The following is a 20,372-nucleotide window of genomic DNA, read 5'->3' as shown; positions in this document are numbered from 1 at the left end:
TCTGCCAGTCTGCGCTGAACCAGATCCCCCAGAAGGCCACTGTGTTTTGAACTCCAGCTGACAAAGCTGTCGGGTCAGATAAAAGAACGAGGGGGAAATCAGTTCAACACGTCCTGCACCATTTGTCCGGTTGTTGCCTAGAAAAATAAATGTTAAACGTTGAGGCTGCAAGAAGATGCGTATCAAGGAACTCTCCCACACTCTGCAGTCTGTGCGGTGTAAAGAAGGCATCTTTGGTTTAGCTGTGTCAGCAGTGCACATCAGCAGAAATGATCTTACAAATTGCTCTAAGTAGAAACTATATATTGATTTCTTGGATTTTTTATAGTTGAAATGAAAAATGTAACTAGACTTAGATAGATGTACATTAGTATACTCACCACTGGATGGCGCTCAATATGGAAGAAAGCAATTGAGCCACTGAACTTACCTTTGATTCAAGCCAGCATACATGAAGGAATGGCTCATGGTATAATATAATTAAAATATAAAGTATATATATTCAGACTGTCCGACACTCAAGCATACAGTTCATGTTTAAATTGCTGCAGCTGTTCTAAAACCATAACCTGCTATACCCACTGTTTCAAACATGGAGCTGAAGGCCTTGATGAGCTACTTTCTAATCTAACCCATGAGGAGTGAATGAGATGATTTCAAGAGCAGGCTCCAAGTGGTTCTGCCACCACGCCTGTCCTGATTAGACTCGTCATATTAAAACCATGTGCACGGCTGCTCTGCTCTGTCCCGGTCTGTTCCCCGGGACTGTGCTGAGTGTCCATCAATAACACTAATGACCCGTAGCCTCCAGGGAGAAAAACAAACAGTGTAATGAAACCACAACCTTAAGCTCTGCTGCTTTCTAAGAGGGAGAGGGAAGGGGTGGGGGTAATACAAGAGATAAGCAGAGAAGAAGAAGAAAAAGAAAAGTGGAGCGTCTGACTGGCCTGTAATCATCTGCTCTGCACACAGATACAAGGGAGGACATCAACAGTGGAAGTTCTACCATTATTGTTAATGCAACAAAAACTTGATGTGATGATTTGTGGAGTCTCCCCACCCAAACACACTTCCCACTTGTGCCAACTGTAAGCAAGCGCCACTCCATACCAGCCCCTCTACCCCCTGTCCCCCGTTGAAGGCTATACTCCCACACCCATCCATGCCTCCCTCTCCGAAAATGTTTCCCCTGGCGTCTGAGTCAGCACAGGTGCCAAGTCAATCAGTGTGAGAGCTGCCAGCTGTGATGGCCTCTCTCTCTGGGGGTGTGATGCATGTTCCAGAGAGGGGAGTAGGGCAGTTACATGCCACACAGGGTCTGGCTGCATGAACGGGTGGCATAGGAAAGGATGGGAGGTTTGGGGTGAGGAGAGAAAGAAGGAGGGGAGGAAAGAAAAAGAAGACAGTGGCTGAACAGGAGCTGTAATGAGGCCTGATGGATTCTGAGGCTGTGCCAGCTGCCCCATTAGCTGAGTGGCTCCAAGCCCCACGAAACTTTGCCCACAGTGTGCCCACCCGTCCACACACACGCCCACACACACACACACACACACACACACACACACACACACACACACACAGTAGGGACACAGCAGCTTGGGGTTCCAACCTCTCTGACACACACTTCGCATTTAACTAAAACAGATTGCACTGACTAATGCACTCTCTTCTGTCTGACTTCCTTAGCTCTTTAAACACACATACACACACGCGCGCGCACACACACACACACACATACACACCCACACACACACATACACACTCATCCAGGGCCTTGCCAGCCACACTTCAATACACACTGAGCCCTTTATGAGAAGCTGTGGGTTAATGACGGAAATAACTCGTTCCAACGTGTTGATTAAGTGTCAGAGGATACATGGGTGACATTGGCATGTGCTAATCAACAGTGATCAAACCAGTGCACGCACACAGACAAATGTTAAGCTGCCAAACTCACCCGGGTGCCCTCCTCGCACCACTCCACTGCCCACACACAATGACATTATACACACTGCTGTCTATTCATAATATTTTGGAGGCAGTGCCTTTGGACTTTTCTCTGTGTTCTTTATGTAGGTGATGTAATTACATGGGCAATTTGGATTGCAGTGGGGGTGTGGCCACTGAGGGGTGGTGGCAAAATCACACTGCCAAGTTAGTTCCCAGATGTAGTCAAGGTATAATTCCTATTTGTTAAAAGCCTGTTGAGCAATTGCTGTTTTATTGCACTTGCAAAAGGATTAGTTGTTTGCCTTTGGATGATGGTTTTGTACCAATGTAAGGTCAGAAAACTTCTCACTTCTCTGTATTAAAGTTAAAACATGGTTCCTTTAGGGCTTTTTACATGTAACTTCTGGCTTCTCAGTAGCATGATGGTATCAATATGATGAAAATAAGCTGCTATAAACAATATTGAATTGACTTTGTGCAATGTGGAAGGGGTGGCTTGCAGTGACAAAACCACAGAGAATTTACACCAGACTCTGCATTCACCCTCAGCTGTATGGGGTTTTATAGCATCTTTCAGGTCACTGTGTTGGTTTTGCGGTCTGCAACTGTATTGTTTTGGTTCTCTCTCACCGCTCTTATAGTGTCATTTCTGGTCGGAGCCAGCACCAGTCAGAGAAAAAGCTACTACTGTGCACTACCTGCTCAGCACCAAACAGACACAGTAGTGACTAGCTGGTTAGCATAGTGGTGCTGTTGCATGACTACTGACTAGTTCATATATCATATAGTCCGCAATAGTACAGGTGGAAACTCATACTTAGGACCATTATCACTTCCACTCTATTGTGGCCCTGGCCTGCACCATCACTACCATCACTGCAGCTGACCTCATCAAAGCTGGACGACCCGCGCTGACCTCATCAACACTGCGTGACCCCCTGTGACCTCATCAAAGCTGGACGCCCCATGGAGCCCTGAGGGCTGACGACAGGCCCTAAGAAAACACCCCATCCATTAGGGTGCCAAGAGCACTGTAAATGTGGAGTGTCAGCGCCAGCCATCTTCACTGTCATGCCCAATTCTCCAACCCCCCACCCGAGCTACTCTCTGGACAATGGAGCTGCTGAATCTCCAACCCTCCCAGCCACAATGTCCGCCCACGTTGGCTGGCAGCAGTGACAGAGGGGGGTGCCGGATGGGGAGGCCTGCTGCAGGATGGGACTCTTATTGAGCGTTTGAGCGATGAGCCAGGTCATCACATCTACCCAACTCATCCATCATGCCCCACAAACGGACACAAATAAAGAGGACACATTCCTGCCTCCGCTCCCACTACCATATTCAAGCCCTCTCCAGCCTTTTCTCTCCTTCCTTCTCTCAATTCGAGCCAAAGCCTGGAGAAAAAAAAGAGGACCAGAGTTCAGGCGCTCCCTCGCTCTTGGAGGCCATGGGAGCGCCAGAAGAAAGCGCCAGGTGCTTTTATGACTCACATCTCTTAGTATAAATCTGTGTTTGGGCCAAAATGATGGGCAGCCAGAAGGACTGTATGGAGTGGGGAGGTGTGAGGGAGATGGGAGACAAAGGATGAGTAAAATGTTAAAGGAGAAATAAAGAGAGAATGGAAGACATGTCAATCCACATTGTAGTCCTTTATTTCTTAGTTGTTCCTCCCACAGTATTGAATTGAAATGCATAACAGTTACATTGTAGAAAGCATTAAAACAAAGTACCTCAACTTGCTGATTACTTTTTAAAATCGATTATAAACAAAACAACGACAAAAACAAACAAAAAAAATCTGGTCCCTCAAAACGGGAGAATAAATGAAAGTAATCTGTTATTTATCATAAGTTTGGCACAAGGGATTAACATGAACCGAACGTCACACAAGCTTGCAGACAACCGTAGAAAATGTCAGATACAGATCTTACCAGACCAATCATGCGTTTATGAAGAAATTATACCTGGCTTTTTTTTATTATTCATTCTTTATAATGTTTTTCATTTTTTACAATTGAATCATTAAATTGTCATAGAAAAAAAAATCCTAAGTAATATCTATTCATCGACCGATTTTATTAGAAGAATAAGGAGTGAATTGTATGTTTAATACTATCCGGCACTCAAATGTAATCTACAAACCCCATTGAACTCTGGGATAGGCCTGGTGAGGAATCTCCTCTTCACCTGGGCTAAGAGCAGTGCTATTCAGTAAACAAACTACAGTTTGCCAAGAAATAAATACAGTTCTCAACATACAACAGCAAATAACAACAACAACACCAACAAAAAAAATGAAAACAAAATCATGATTGTCTAAAAATGAAAGACACACGAGCATGGAGTAGCTAACGACTAGCATTCAGGCTATTTAGTGGTATTGTTGGCTGACTAGGATGGATTCAAGGGTTTTGAAAAAAGACATATGCCCTTTACAGAACAACAATTAACTTCAGCACTGGCTACTTACCTCAGGAAAAAAACAAACAAACAAACAAAAAACATTGTTTTCTTCCCTTCCACTAAAAAGACAATCTATTTATATCCTTTCACAGATAGCGCAGGCGGGCAGGATGGAGTGCAGTGGAGAACAGTTGGTAGACACTTGTGTACAGTGCTATGATTGTGCAGACACACACAGCTATGAAAGATGGGAAACTGGCCAGATTTCAGTTTAACAATTACTTTTTTTTTGTTCTTCAATGACTTCAGTGATATTAAAGCGTTCCTAGCGCTGTCCTTACATGGGTCGGTTTTCATATGAACTGAGGTTGCTAACCCCACCCTTCATTTTTATCATCAAGTACTTGTTTTTATGAGAAACACCTGTGGATCTCTGGGGGTCAAAGGGAATTATTGTAATACATTTTAAAGATACCAGGGCTCTAATGCTTTACGCACAGTGAAACATACTAGGTTGAAACTGGCTGTCTTAGAGACATAACCAACTCACCCTCTCAGCGTAAAACATTGTCCTTGCTTTGTATGTGCTGGGGAATAAATGCAGTCTAGCAATGATACATCAGCACATCCATCTTCCATGTCCAACAGCTGCCTTGGCTGTGCAAAACATAGATATTCAGCAGAATAAATACAGCTATTATTACTTTAGCATTATTATTTTCACCCAAACCGTCATCATTACTATCATCCTGGTTAGTGATAATGTAAGAAGTCAATTTTAAGGTCTCAAAAAGGACATTTTGTTCTCTATCTGTTAGAGGTTTTTGGGGCTGGGGCTGGGCTGGGTTCTGCATGGACAGTGACCCTGCGTTGTGTGTAAGGCGCTCAGCTCAGCAGTCAGATGGGCGTGGTTCTGCTCAGCAGTCACTCTGTGGATGATCAGGTGCCCGGCATAGCCCCTGTAATGGGCTCCCAGTGCCATAGGTCAGGTTCAGGGGTTGAAAGATGAATGGGAAAGCGCAAAGAGGTGTCATCATACATGGCTGAGGGACTGGATGGCACTGGATTCAGCAGCAGCCCGTGCCAGACTGTGCCACATGGTGGCTGGGTTATGGGAGGCTGGGTGGAGCGAGTCCTTTTCAGCCAGAGACAGCATCATGGCGTATGCCTGAGGGAGTGGGAGATGCATCACATTTAACTAACTGCTTAAATGCACATATGTCTGTACATTGTGTAGGTAAACATGCTTGTATGGATATGAACTGTCAATGTTTCTTTTACCTGAGACTTTGATTTCCTAAAGAGTGGCTGTTTGACTGCCTCAGTCAGAGAGGGGGAGCCAAACGATCCATCGTCCTCATCTCCATCTCCATCACTCAGCTCACTCTCTTCCAGCTTGCGCATTTCCGAAAAGTGACGAATATGATCCAAGGCTGAGTAGCCACTCTGCTCCTCCTCATCCTTATAACTGGAGGTCAAGCAGAAAATGAAAATAAGGCAATTTCTAGATACTCTTGACAGCACATCATTTACATAGTGTTAAAATATGTTTTAGTTGTATGCCCTTGTTTCGGATATACCTCCTAGGAGAGGTTTTGCAGTTGAGGTTTAAGTCGTTTGGCCCACTGAAGTCCATTTCGTCTTGCATGATGTCATCACTAAGGCTGCTAGGAAGAGCCTCACCCTCCGGTTTCCCAGGGTTGTTGCTAGGGTCTTCTCCTTCTTCTTCATCAGCACCAAGGTCCTCCACTTCCTCGTCTTCCAGGTCACGTGACCCATGGCTGGCCATCAGCGGCTTCTCTTCTTCAAATTGACCGCCATTTAACCTGCAGGCCAGAAAACATCGATTAGATCAACACATCCTGATCAAGTAATAGACATCTTAAGGACGAAAAACCACACAGAGACCTTTACCTTATTAGCTGTACATTTAATAAACACACTCCTTTTATGTTTAAGAAAAAAAGAAAGAGAAGTTGACGAAGTATTCTTCTAGTGCTTGTTAAATTAGTAACATAAGGAATAACTATATATAGGTTTAGTACATATACTGATTACTGGCTTTCTTCTTTTGTTTCCCTACAAGTTCTTGTGAGAATCTTTCTCTATATGTACAAAAACAATTGAGCGTTTGGGATAAAGAGCAGAGAGCGGTAGATCTGAGGCAGGACATGGCAGCTGGGATCGAGGGAGCTGAAATCCCGTTTGTCATCGAGACTCTGGGGCCCCTTTGGGCACAGCAGCCCTGGGTTGATCGTTGCAGCACTTAACTGGAGTGCTCTGCCTCTCTCCTTGTTTATTTTCTCTACTATCTCGTATTCATCTAATAGGCAAAATATTTAGCTGACAGCCCCATTTGGTGGGAGAGTTATGAGACTGTTGCCAACCGGCCCATTCCGCTATCCCTGTGGAGGGAGAGAGGGCTAGCTATCCAAACTGCCTGAGTCTTAATCTGTCCCTCTGTCTCAGCGCCACAGGAAACCACCATTTGGTAAATCATCTGGAACCACATTAAGACTGATTCACTAATTACACTCTGGGACGTCTTTCGTCAGCTCCCAAAAATGCCATTTCTCGTACAAAGGATTCAGAAATGAGGACTGAGAGTTGGACGCTGGGAAGTAGATAGTAAACAAAACACATCAAGCACATAGCCACATAATTATATGATGCTTATACCTGCACCGGATTTGAAAGGGACGCATATGAGCATGCAGTCACCTCAGAAGAGGAGGATCGAGGGAATTATTGCAGATTATATTTTAGCACATACAGCACATCGTCTTTTCTTTATATTTTAGCAGCTGATAATATTGTGCTTTCGAGCTCCCGCTGGGATGGAGAGTTTGAGGCGGAAAAGGTGGTATTCATGCCGTGTCAAGCTCGCAGGGCTGAGAAAAGGGACTAGCCCTCATAGAGCAAGAGCTCTATGATTAAGAAAACAGATTCGCTAATTACGCTTTCAAACGTGGTAATTTGCTGGGGATAAAGTATCTATCAGAAGTAGTCAGGAGCACAGCACTTTGAAAGGAAACACGGGCCGACCCTTTGACCCCACCCCCTCTACCCTCTTCCTGTAGGCAGACATGTTGGTTCCAGATGTGGTGGGCTAACTGCAGCACCCCCACCCCACCGACTCCTGCTTCTTTCCACGTCCCTCTGACGCTCTACCACTGGATCCTGCTCTCACAGGCCTTCTGCATAATCATACACCAGTCTGCGAGATCTCTATCTGGACACACAATCTGCCCTGTGATCACACCAACGTGAGGCACGTGCAAACAAACTCAGAGACCTGAGCAGACCTCTCAGCTGCTATCCGACCTGATCACAGCTCCAAGAATTTATTTGCATAATGCTCAGACGAAGTTGCATGCACACAGATATCTGTTCATATGTTTCCAAAACCTGCCCATATCTTAAATGTCATCACAGTTGATTGCTCTCTACTCCAGACCTCTGAGAATGATGTGATAATTAACGAGGGCTGGCTGGGTGGTATGAAAATGCAGGTCTAAAATGGGCTGATAGCAGCTTACCCATTATTTATACCTATTCCAGTCCTTTAGAGTCATTTTTAAGTCCAATCTAACTTAATGCAAGAGTTCAATGTTCAGTGATGCAAGTTAGCAGGTATATCAGTTAAATGAATGTTAACGTTGTCTTGATTTTTTTCAGGAGGCCCTGGGCCTTATTTGTCCCTGCTGTTGAGATGTGGTGGGTGAGCCAAGTGCCCACTGATATTTGTAGATGTAGAAAAAAAGACCTCAAAGTCCCCAAAAGTGAACACATAAACTGTGCTTACCCTTCCTCAGAGGGGTCCGGTGATGTCTGGTTCTGGCCTGTGTTGCTGATGAAATTTCTTATTTCATTGAAATAAGAGTCTTCTTTGTCATCCAATATGGCACTGCCACTGTCCAGTTCAGACTGTGGGGATGACATCGCAGTGCCTGCAGAAAGAAATAAATACTCTATTTTTGTCCCTAAAGATGTGCTTTTAAATGTCAAAATTATCAATCTTGCAGATATGTGGTATGTTGCAACATGATGTCCCAAAACATTTCTCAATGTACATTTTCACTGTTTAAAACGTAAATTAAAGCATGTTGACTGAGAACTGAGTGTGTTGTTAACACACGCTTTGATTGTTGAGTGGCATATTTGAAACAAAGTAGTTTCAAATATACCACTCTATGACAGTGTGACATATTCTGTGTCTAATAGTTCCTGTGCGTCACTGAAATTGCACTGAGCGAATGATGTAACTGTGGACCCATAACATCATAGGGAAATATTTCCATGGAATTCTCAGTGATATATTTGGTATCTTTGGACACCTTGAGATCTTCACTACAATTTCAAATAAAATTATGTTTGTTTGACAATGCTTGGCCACATAAAATGCATTTGTAATAATGGAACATTAGGAGGCAAATATTACACAGCTTTTCTACAATATTAACAGCTTTCCTGCTCAACAATTTTCAATTTATCATCTTTGTTTGTAGGTTGGCTGATACGTTGTTTGATGCTGCAAGGGGAAAGCTTGGCAGATACTTGATTTCATGTTTGACTGAGTAAACTGACTCCTCTGTGTGTTGTTCTGTTGCTCTCAGCTGCTGGCCAGGTGTCACTGCTTGTTCTGCTGATTCAGAGTCAGACTAATGCAACCTATCAAAACCATAAGCTGTGCTGCTGATGAAAGCAGCTCATTCATAATTGTTTCCAATCATGAGAAAATTTTGTTTTATATTATTTTGCAGAAGGATTTGTGAATAGAACGTATTGCTATGTCACAAATCAGCAAAGTAGCTGGCATTTTCGCTGATAGAATATGGAATGCGGAAATGAACGTTGAAGTCTTCTCACCTGACAGGTTGCCATTCTCGTGTTTCTTGAGGTGACGGTCCAGGTTGGTCTGCTGACCAAAGCAACGATCACACAAGTGGCACTTGAAGGGCTTTTCCTTGTTGTGGATGTTGCGAATGTGACGTTGCAGGTTGGAGGAGATGCTGAATGAGCGGTCGCAGTATTTACACCTGCAGGAAACGTGGAGGCCTTTCACTTAAACAATCATGAAATGGCAAAAACAGCAATATGCACAAGCTGCTAGTCATAATAAAAACAGAGCGCCATAATGAATCAGGAACCTGTGGTTTGTTCTGTGGGAAACATAATGGGATACATAATGTAGGACACACATACACATTCGTATACAGACAGTCCCACCAGTCCCACAGTCCCAGACATGATGGAGGAGCTTGTTTAAGGTGAAACAGCTCTGCCTCTTATCTCCAGCCAACGCAATAAAATTGCATTCTTCTCTCACAAAATAAGCACGCAACAGATTTGGTTCTAGCCCTGCAAAATTAGAGCCTCTTGCCAAGTTTCTTCATGCAAAATTATACGAGAAGATTACATCTTTTCTTCTGGTGGAATTAGCTCGCTCGATTGGCTGTCCCTCAGGAAACCCCCCGGTTATCTCCACAAAAAATTACAATAAACAACGGTGATCTTTAATGGCATGCCAGTGTGTGGAGTGCAGGCTATCAGGCAGGGGCAGTAGAGGACTGTGTCTGTCTTTTTCTCTCCCCTGTGGTCAGCAGGCCTCCTCCAAGCTTTGGGCCAACATTCCACTACCTTAGTAACTACAAAGCCGGGCAGTGCTAGCCAGGGCTTACTCATTATCCCAATGTAGTAAATGTGCAAGATTCATTTTTACATCTGTACTGCTGCTGCATTGTTACTTCTACCTCAGCAGCACCTGGAAAACTCTTCAGTGTTGATGTAAGATGGCAGGGAGACTTTTACAACGGTGACCAAAGTTTCCCATGTAACAAAATCATAGTCATTGTGTATCTTTTTGCTGTATATGCCAACTAGAGTAGACTATGATTCTATGAAAGAAATAAATCTGTAATCTTGTTAGTAACCTTTTTAGTTGGCAAGAAGGACTCACTTGGTGAGTCAAGTAGCCAATAGGCTTGCAGATCACTTGGAGTCTGGCCTCATACGCACAAGAGAAATTACCACAGCTGCCGGGCCTGGACATCTGCCCGTGCTCCTCATCACCCCAATTTTTCACCAAACTTCCTCCCTTCTTCTCAGCTCTGCTCTTTTACCAGCCCAACTTCAAAACTCCCCCTCGTTCTGTCACCATGGGGACGGACACCATTTTTCATCAGGCAAGTTATTTAGCAGTAGGATAATTATTCCAGGCTTTTACGGCAAACGAAAACACACATAAACTCTGTTCTAACTGTAGACAAGAATTCCCTGGGAAAACATCCATGCACTGTTAACAAATGAGCTGCATCTCTCCATCTCTGTCTGCTCGAGAATACACTGTGTGAAAGTGTGTTTGCTGCTTTCCCTCATATTTACGGGGAAAGAAAAGCACTTCTTCACTGAGGAGTTAATGTGCTATTGTGCAAACCCGATTCTTGATTAGACAATCATTTACCTATATTGTTTTGTTTGGTGTATATTCTTGGAAGGAGGATAGATGGAGGGATGCTGGCAGAAATCAAGAGAGGAGGAGGATGTTCAGCTGTTGACCTTAATAGCTCAAATCAAAACTAAACACCCACACACCTCTTCAACATATACAGACACACACAGACAGCTCCAAGAGACTTCTTTGGATTGGTACTGTAGAAATAGACTTACCGATACGGTTGCTCTCCTGTATGAGTCCTGAGGTGGCGGGTCAGGTTGGCAGAGCGTGGGAATATTTTTCCACAATATCTATAAAAGAATAAAAAACATTTTAAAGTTACCTACATTACTTTAGTAATCTCAAATCCCGCATTATTCTAATATTCAAAAATACACCACCTCTCTTAGAAAGGACTTAACATAAAGTATTCAGCAAAAGAAAAACTCCAGTGCCAGTATAAATCTACTATGCCATAGAGAAATGTTAATTTATGACCAACATGGGAGTTAAAAATTAAAATAATACATGCCAAACCAGTGGCCGTAGTTACCTGCATGTGTAGCGCTCCTTGCCCTTGCGCAGCAGCGTCTCTGGAAGAGCAGAGGGTGGGGCTCTGAAGTCAAACATGGAGGGGACAGAGCGCAGCAGGTCACCAGACTCTGGCTTCAAGGAGCCAAACGTCTCCAGCTTCTCTGCCATGTTCTCGATTGCTGACATCTGAGGAGACAGAAGAGAAGAAGGACAGACTAAAAGGGTTAGCCTCGCGCTTAAAACCATTTAGTAAGTCCAACATGCAAAGCAAAGCAATTGCTGTTTGAATGGAGTTTGTCATTTCTGAAAGCTGCATCACTTATCACAAACTTGTCACTTGCATCGAAAACATTTTTACATCAGAAACAAATGATAATATCTTAATAATCTGTAAGATTTCACTTGTTAAAAATTATGTAATTATGCTGCAGGATGGGGTTGAATATTTTTTCATTTCTCACTGCAAGATGCAATGAAATGCAAAAAGCAAAATGCAAATAATAATTTAGGCTAATATAGTGATAGCGGCATATGTCCTTAATACTGAAAGCAGTACGGTAACCATACATTTTTACTATTAGCTGTGGATGTCTTTACATTAAGCACAAATGCCAAATATTTACAGATTTGACTTTCTACACAGACTTGTTCATCTCTGAGAATCTGAGATGAGAATTGTTTACAGCATCATACAAAGTGAAATGAAGGGACACAGGTATTGGGTTGATTCTTATTATGACGTTCATCAATGATTCATGCATCACAAGGTCACATTCCTGCTATAGGTGCACGACAAGTACATTTGATACTGATTCATAACCTTGTAGTTAAACAAAAGACAGCATGCTCCCATTCATGGTCAGTGGAGAGCAGGTGGGAAACTTTGAATGTTTAATTCAGCTAACTCTTGTTCTCTTCAAAATACACATATACATGTACAGTAGATACATAAACACACACAAACACACACATACATAGGATTAAGGACTGCAGCCAATCTACTAATGAAGCTGAACATTTACTTTCATCAGATACTCTCCGAGGAGATATGTGTACTTGTCAGTTGGTCTGTGCGTGTGCATGTCTATTAACGAGAAACAATGTGCTGCATGGTGGCCGTAGTTGATTAATTGCTGTCAATGTGTGTGAAAGAGAAAATATATGTATGTGTGTGAGAGAGAAGAATGTATTTGTAATGCATTTGTGTACATATTTGTGTGTGTGTGTGTGTATGCAGACTGTGTGCATACAGGCATGGTCGTAGTATGTGAGCGTCATTGTACGTGTTTACTGTGTATCGGTGTGTTGTCAGATACGTGTCCCTGTGTGTTTGTGTGTGTGAGTGTGTGTGTGGCAGAGGAGTGATTCATGTCCACTGCTGGGCTGTAAACTATTCTGTGCACAATGCGAGCAGACAGCACATTCGTCAATATGAAAGATGTTGACATTACTGATCAAGGGCCAGACACGGGTAATAATGATATCGCTGTGCTGAGAGGGGCGGGGTGGGGGAGGACCGGGGACTGGGTGGGAGCGGGGGGGAACTAGAGGGAGAAAGAGGGGCGGGGGTCCCAGTAGGCCGCAGGGCCTGTCAGCCCATCTCTCTCTCTCTCTCACACACACACACACACACGCACAGAAGGGATTTTTCGTTTTTTAAAGGGGCCACACAAATTTGCATTATTTTACGTGTATTGAATTTTCAGCCTGTTTCTTATTCTTATTTCAAAAAGGCAACAAATCAATGGTGATTCGGGTCCTCCACCGGAGCCCTGCTCCGACTCTGACATTTCATCTCCTGCTTTCACCCCCTGTCGCTCTCAGGCTTCACGCCAAGATGGAGCAGACTGAGGGGAAAGAAACAGAGGAAGAGAATCGGAGAAGAAGGATGATGAAGGAGAACGGAAAGAAGAGAAAAAGATAAAGAAAAAAGAAAAGGCAAGCAAGATAGAAAGAAAGAAAGAAAGAAAGAAAGAAAGAAAGAAAAAGAAAGAAAAAGAACGAAAAGCAGACAGCCCGGAGAGAGAAGGGCTGATGGATGGTGGTGGAGCATGGTGTTGCGAGCGGCTGATTAGGAGTGACGGCCGAGTGTAAAGTTCCTGCCGCAGCCGTCGACGTTCCCACTGAGGGAGGATGTGGAGTGTCAGGTCCGTTTGATTATGAATATGCCAATGCTGCATGCCATGAATCAAAGGCAAGGGAGAGACAGAGAGGGAGAACAGAGCGAGAGAAAGAAGGAAGGCAATGGATTGAAAGATAGGCAAGGAGTTGTGGGCAAGAGGGTGGTGAAATGCTTTCATATTTCTTTTGAATGTGAACTGTGTATTTCATTTGACTCTTTTCAGGCACTGGAGTGAATGCTCAGTTTGTCTGCCTTGCTCAACGAGAATCCATAACTCTTGGGAACATTAGGGCCCCTAAAGCTCTCGGCAGTATCAAACCTGTCCAATAAGGCACTTTTTAGAGAAACTACTCCATCGCGGCTCCATCTACTGGGGAATTCTGACCACCACCTCAGCACACTCATGCTGCTGCACTATATTAAGAGTTTAATCTCACACCTTTGGTTATCCATTGCCTCTGTATCTTTTAAATGGTATAGTCCCCATTCTAAAAAATTATATTGGCTGTAGGTAGAACAGATTTTGAAACCATTGCTGCAAGGTCCATGTTGGTATAAGAAGACAAAATAAACTTTTTCATCTTTTGTGTAATCTTTTATTATGTAGTGTCACATTTTGTGGTCAAAATGTTCCAAAAGCAACTGAAAGTGTCTTGGCAGTTTCTCTGAGTTCTCAGTTGAGCAGTAAATGATTCACACATCCAATCCAATGGATTAGATATATTAATAATTGAAACTAGTAACCATCAGTCTGCCAGAGATACACTTTAAAAACATGCAGCCATTGAGCCGTTTTTATGGATGGTGAGCCGAGTTCATTAGGCCACTGTTTGACAATGTGGTGTGTGTGAAATCTTCGACTTATAGGACAGGAGGATAAACGGCTCCACATTTTGCTCTAAAGTGATTTTTCAAAGGTATTTATAAACCCCCCTACTACTTTGTATATGACCCCCCCCCACACACACACACTCACACACACACATCCCAAAACCCCCTTGTCCTTCCCCCCGGGCAGTGTGTGTATGTCTGTGAACTTGCTTGTTGCTGTAGCGTCGCTCTGGGACCAGCAGTTGATTGGCTATCTTCAGATGTCAGTGATGCTGTGAGGGCCTTAATTAGTGAGATGCATTCTCAATTGTTGATCTTTATCGGGAACCAGATGTTTGGAGGGAGGAACTAACCCTCCACTCCCCCCGCCACTGTCCCAAAGAGACTGTTACCCTTGCGCTGATGTAAAGCAGCCCCCCTAAACACCACTCTCCACCCCACCTTCCACTCATCCCCCCATGCCCATTTACAAAAGCTCTGCTTCATTCTCCAAATAAGCAAACATATAGTCAGAGCTGTTGGATGGACAGGGTGTAGTTCGGCTGGAAATCCCTACTTAAACCCTTTCATGTGAATCAGAGAGGGGATATGTCTAAATGTAAAGATGTAAACAAATCAAAAAGCAAAGCTCAAATACTCAGGGTGAATCAGTACAAAATAATATAATATCATGTGCAATCTAAACATATCAGACAGATTAAATTAAACATAAAAAAGTGGTTCTACGGCCAGAAACTGAAACAAGTCCAGTCAGTGTGACGGTGATGGACTAACGCCATGCATAAGCTGGGTGATGTCAGTCTTAAACTGTTGTGCAGCCCATGCTTTAATTATGGGATGGGGTCTGTTTGGTAGAGGTACAGGTAGAGGAACTTACCCAAGTTCTCTGATCTGGCAAACGAAACTGAAGGGCGGAACAGAAGGAAAAGAGAAAGCAGTCAGAACCAGGAAGTGACGCATGAATCAACAGCTTTTGATTGGACACATATGGGTACAGAGAGAATGATGGGTCTCGGTGCGATCAACTTCTAACGAGCAGTGAGCTGTCTATCTGCAGAGTTACGGCGCTGGAATTATAGCAGCCTCTAATAGTTTCCAACACTTCCTGGTGTTCAATAAGCTCATTATAGCAGGCTACAAATACAATTCCAGTATGTAATCTAAGCCAGTATTGCTTAGCAGTAAAATTTCCTGCCAGGAAATAAAAAGCTGAATCACTAAAGGTTGAAAAAAAAGTTCCAGTCCCCTCAGCTTTGCAAGCTCTTTTTTGATATATTTCGCAAGAGTGAGTCAGGTGACTGAAAACAAACCCCCTCAAAAGTATACAGAAGGGCCCCATCCTGGTCTGGCTTGGACCTACCCAGGTCTGCTGTTTCTGGGAATGATTTGTGTGTCCAGACATCATAAAGTCATAAAGATGGCCTAAGCACTCTGTTAGTGTTTCTACTGATAGGACACATCATTAAGGCGTGTGGGATGGCCATGTGGCTGCTGCAGGCTGGGCCCATACAGCAGTCTGGACAGGGGACATAAATCAGACAAATGAAACAGCCTGTAAAAACCAGACCTGAAACGGCCAGAAAAGAGGAAAAAAAAATCACATGCCTGAGAAAGTGGTGTTTTCACTTTCCGAAGGACCGTTCTCACCCGTGGGGGAAGATTGAACAAATGAATGTCAATGCAACACGTCATAGTCACACGCATACACCCGTGTGCACGCTTGCACACATGTATGAAATCTCACACTGGAAATACTGAACCCAGAGGCCGAAATCATTGCTTTAAGAGCATATCACTTTTTATATTGTAATCAAAGATATGTTATGGGAAGACGTGTCAGAGTGTGCACTTTCTTTCTGCCACATCTGTTTCAGATAGCCAACAACAGGCTTAACAGGCAGTAGCTTGGACAAGGCTGGAGCCACATCCTAATCCTCATTAATCCAGTTTGGTCAGCCTGGGAAAGAGTCATCAAATCACAGCCTTGGTGAATTCATATGGGCACGACTGAACAAGAGTGGCTCAGACAAATTAGTGCTGTTGAGGTCAATATAGGCAAAACCAAATTACCCCAGGTTGTCCCAGTTCCCGCTGATGCCACAGTTAGAACCTACCTGTGGATGGAAGAGGAAGCCTGGAGCTGGTCGCATGTACTTGTCTTTCAGAGTCTCAAACGGATCGCTCATTCTCCTCTTCTCAACCCTGCTAATAGTAGATTTCTGTCAGCTCTTAACGCATGTACAGCAGCAAACATTGGTACACTTATAGTCAGTATCACAAAACAATTTACAATTAGCAATTACTTGACAGTAAATGACACAAGGAGAGTTTTTGCGGTATGAAAACAGGCTGCATAAAACAATGTGTAACAGTAGTTTAAGTATGTTGTACTGTTTACACATATAGTAGTGACTTGACTTAGGGTTAAGTAAGCTACTGGGAATAACAATACCTGTAGATAGGGTCCATGAAGAAAGGGGTGGGCCTGGCATGCTGTAAGGAGGTGTCAGCTTTTGGGATCTCAACCACTGCTTTCTCCTCCTCATATCCCAGGCTATTTTTTGTATCCTCCTCTCTTGGATTGCGTCCACGGCCCCTACTCCCAAGGCTCAGGTCTAGCGGCTGATCTTGACCAATGGAGTGGGAGGCTTCTGGTTTGGAGGGGGCAAATGTAGCGGACTTCTGCTTAGTAGTGAGGTCAAATGGTGACTCAGAGGAAGATTTGCCCTGGGCCTTTTTGCAGTCATCTGGTGGAGACTGTGGCTCGCCCTTCAGGCCTGCAGGTCTGAGGTCCCTGTCTGGAAAAGGGTAAACTGGAGGAGAGAAAGCTGGGAAGAAAGGCAGTGGGAACATGGAGGGGTAGGGCAGAGACCCGACCTTCTTGTCCTGCAGGCCAGCGAGCCCTGTGGAGCCAAAGTACTTCTCAGCAATGGAGGCAATGGCCTTAATAGAGTCATTTACAGCGCCTGTTACGGCTGTGTGCTCGTCCAGCGAGGATGGGATAAGGGAAGGGCCCGGATAGTCTTTAACAGCACTGCTGCCTGTCAGGCTGGGGCTCTGGGGGCCTCCTTCACTGGCCTTCCTCTTGGGGCCTTTGCCATTTTCTCGAGCAGCCCCCCTTTCCCTCTCACTGTCCATGTCACTCTCCAGCTCGGAGCCTGATGTGCTCTCCAAATCACTTCCGCTCGGCGTGCTGACATCGTCCAGGTCACTGCTCTCGGACTGGTCACTCTGCTTGTTCCGCTGCTTTGCGGAGGACGAGGAGGTCTGGGTGTGGAGCTCTGAACCTGGCAACTGGTTGCCAGGTGCGCCACCATCTTTACGGAGAGCCTTGAGGAGCTCTCGGGACTCCTGAAGTCCAGGGCTGGGAGGCAGCAATGGACTCTTACTCAGCTCTGAACCAGGCCCAATAACAGGTGCATGGGCAGGTTGTCTAACAGGAGAGGTGGCAGGAATGAGTGGTGGCCGGTGGTAGAGTCCAGAGGGGAAGAGGCCAGGGAAGCTAAAGGGAAATGCTGGGGTAGCAGGGAAGGTAAGCCCGCCATGGTGGCGACTGGCCCCAAAGTAATCAGCCAGCCCAGCGCTGCTGTGGCCCATTGCCAGAGCTGATTTGTCCAAGCCAGGGGCACCGGGGAGTTGCATACCCTGGGCAAACAATCCCCCTGCTGTGAAATGGTTTTTTCCTTCACAGAAGCGCCGGTGCTTGTTGAGGGAGGACGTGGTGCTGAACATCTGCCCACAGTCCTTGCACTTGATCTGTGTGCGGCAGTCAGCGTGCATGCGTTTGTGGCGGCACAGGTTAGAGAACTGGGTGTAGGACTTGTGGCATACCTCGCCTGCAGGGACACGGAGACAGATACAGAACGTATAAGTATGCAACACACACTGACTCACACATACACACAACATCACATCATATGACACATCTAATTAACATGCTTCAGGCTGGCTGAGGCTATGGCAGAGGAAATACAGTCTGAATGATATGCTTGTGTTCCCATCACTAATCTGACAACAGTTTTCCAGCAAGATAAAGAGGAGAGGTGTGTTCAGATCCTGGCATTGTAAGGGAATCTGTTTGGTTGATGGTGTGAGTCATTTGCTGCCACTCATCACCTGCACATCAAACCAAATTCCCAGGCATCTCCAGCCCCATTGTCCTCCCAGGGACACTCCCAGGGAGTCCATAAACAATCACACACAGACACACACACGCGGACATGCAGCACATTCAGAAAATATTCACATAACTCAGAGAAACTGAACAACAGACACACACAGGCATGCAGACATACAGACACACACACACACACACACACACACACACTCATTCCCAGTCACATGCAGTACAATGGCTCTATTTTAAGTTTGTGAAGGAAGCGGAGTTGAATGAATCCTATCCTGCAGTCCGGTTCCCAGGGACAGGTCTCACGTCCTCTACTGCCCCTCTTCCCTCTTCCCCCACCGGGCCTCTCCCGTCACCCTCTCAGCCCCCTCACCTTGTCCCCATAGCTGGGTCCCTGTCATCCTGTGCTAAGTGACCTTCCCACAGTCAACCCCTGTATGCCTGTCTGTCGCTCTGTCTGACCCTGGGAGACTTACAGTGGCAACACCCGGCCCTGAGACAAAACCTCATCGTCTGATATTATCTATCGCCATTATTAGTCTGTCAACATTATCTACTACCAATAGATGATTTGTTTGGATTTGATTTGATTGGACAAAGGGGTATGGTAGACAAGTACTTATTGTTTTCCCATGATCTTTTCTCTTGCTGCAGTTTAACACGAGGGGGGGGGGATGTTCCTCTTCGTTGTCCCCCTCCCACACTATAGGATTTTTTGGAGGTCAGCTACACTGCAGCTGACATTTCAATAAGACTTTGATCATCCAATTATATCAGAAAGCTGTTAAAAGCAGCTCTGGATGATTGATTTTGTTCACATTGTTATTAGATCTTCAAAACGAGGATAAGGAAGTGGTTAGGCTCACAATGTGATTACACTTCTGCATACTTTGGATGCCTTCCAGCCACAAGGTGCACAAGAGGCAATTTAAGGAGACGGAGAGGAAGAGCGCGAAAATGTATTGTGGAAACAGATTTAAATAAACACCCCAGAGGAAAGCCAAATGGGAATGTTTGTGCCAAGAGTGAATGTGATCTTATGAAAAAAGAGTCTATTTTAATGAATAGACCCAGAAAACTAAATTCAAACAAAGTGTATTTGTGGCTTGGCTTTGGCGGACATAATCAAGGCGGAAAGGTAGTTGAAAACATTTTGAAAAACATCTGGGAAGAAATGTGATGTTTCCTTTCTGGCAGCTGTGCATGTGTCTTGCAACACAGATGAAGAAATTTGGAAACTGTGTCTGAATACCAATCAATTGATTAAAATGAATCTGTGTGAGACATTCACAGTGAGGTAGGTAGTATGTCTACTTGGACATTTAAGTAGTACATTTTATGTAAAATAAAATTTAAACATGATTAATTGATCATTTATATTAGTAAGTAAGTAGTTATTAAATCTGTCCTCTCAGTGTGTACAGGGGATAGCGGCTTCCTTTGCTCTCTCTTTGAGTCTGCGTGTGTTTTAACAAGTACAGCCACATGGCCTGAGCAAACTACAAGAAAAAGCCCTGCGCCATAAATCATGTAGCTGTGACATTTACAGACTAACAACACACACGCATGACACACTGAGTGTGAGATCTGATTCACTACACGCGTGTATTCGTCAGCTTTAATAAACTGAAACAAAATATTATAAACACATTCCTAAGTAGTGGCTTCGCTGAGTGTCTAAATTAATAACCCAGCAGGCCTGAGTGCTTCACTTTCATAGAGAAGCGTTTAGACACATACACACACACATCCTTGACACATTGCGTGCACTAACATACAAACACTATCACATATGCATACAATACAGTACTGTCCAAAAGAACGTACATGCCCTTCAAGACCACTCGCACAAACAAACACTTCGGACACACACATGGTCTCTCCCGGGCAGCCGTCATGTTTGAGGCTGCTCTGTCTTTTTCACACAGCCATTAGTTGTTTTTAAACCTGCATATTTTCTGCTGATTACA

At 44.4% G+C, this 20,372-nt stretch overlaps 1 protein-coding gene across 13 annotated transcripts in view; it reads right to left on the bottom strand.

Annotated features, from left to right (window-relative positions):
* Positions 1–3,580: 3,580 nt before the first annotated feature.
* mecom (MDS1 and EVI1 complex locus) overlaps positions 3,581–20,372 on the bottom strand; it is a 130,228-nt gene continuing 113,436 nt past the window's right edge. For 5 of the 13 annotated variants that reach the window (XM_038693535.1, XM_038693539.1, XM_038693537.1 and 2 more), the window contains 10 exons: positions 16,729–18,112; positions 16,391–16,481; positions 15,154–15,180; positions 11,343–11,509; positions 11,023–11,100; positions 9,223–9,392; positions 8,159–8,303; positions 5,934–6,179; positions 5,635–5,821; positions 3,581–5,521 (listed from right to left, as the gene is read on the bottom strand). In XM_038693535.1, the coding sequence (XP_038549463.1) occupies positions 5,387–5,521; positions 5,635–5,821; positions 5,934–6,179; positions 8,159–8,303; positions 9,223–9,392; positions 11,023–11,100; positions 11,343–11,509; positions 15,154–15,180; positions 16,391–16,481; positions 16,729–18,112 (2,630 nt within the window). In that variant the 3' untranslated portion in view covers positions 3,581–5,386. The remainder of the gene's footprint in view (positions 5,522–5,634; positions 5,822–5,933; positions 6,180–8,158; positions 8,304–9,222; positions 9,393–11,022; positions 11,101–11,342; positions 11,510–15,153; positions 15,181–16,390; positions 16,482–16,728; positions 18,113–20,372) is intronic. The other 8 variants (XM_038693536.1, XM_038693540.1, XM_038693543.1 and 5 more) reach the window with 3 other exon arrangements.

Source organism: Micropterus salmoides, unplaced genomic scaffold, assembly GCF_014851395.1.
Source record: "Micropterus salmoides isolate LMB-PRFRI ecotype aquatic unplaced genomic scaffold, ASM1485139v1 Ms_hic_scaffold_3, whole genome shotgun sequence".
In the NCBI taxonomy this organism is placed as follows: Eukaryota; Metazoa; Chordata; class Actinopteri; order Centrarchiformes; family Centrarchidae; genus Micropterus; species Micropterus salmoides.
The sequence above is the reverse complement of the archived record's forward strand: the minus strand, read 5'-3'. Positions and strand labels throughout refer to the sequence as shown.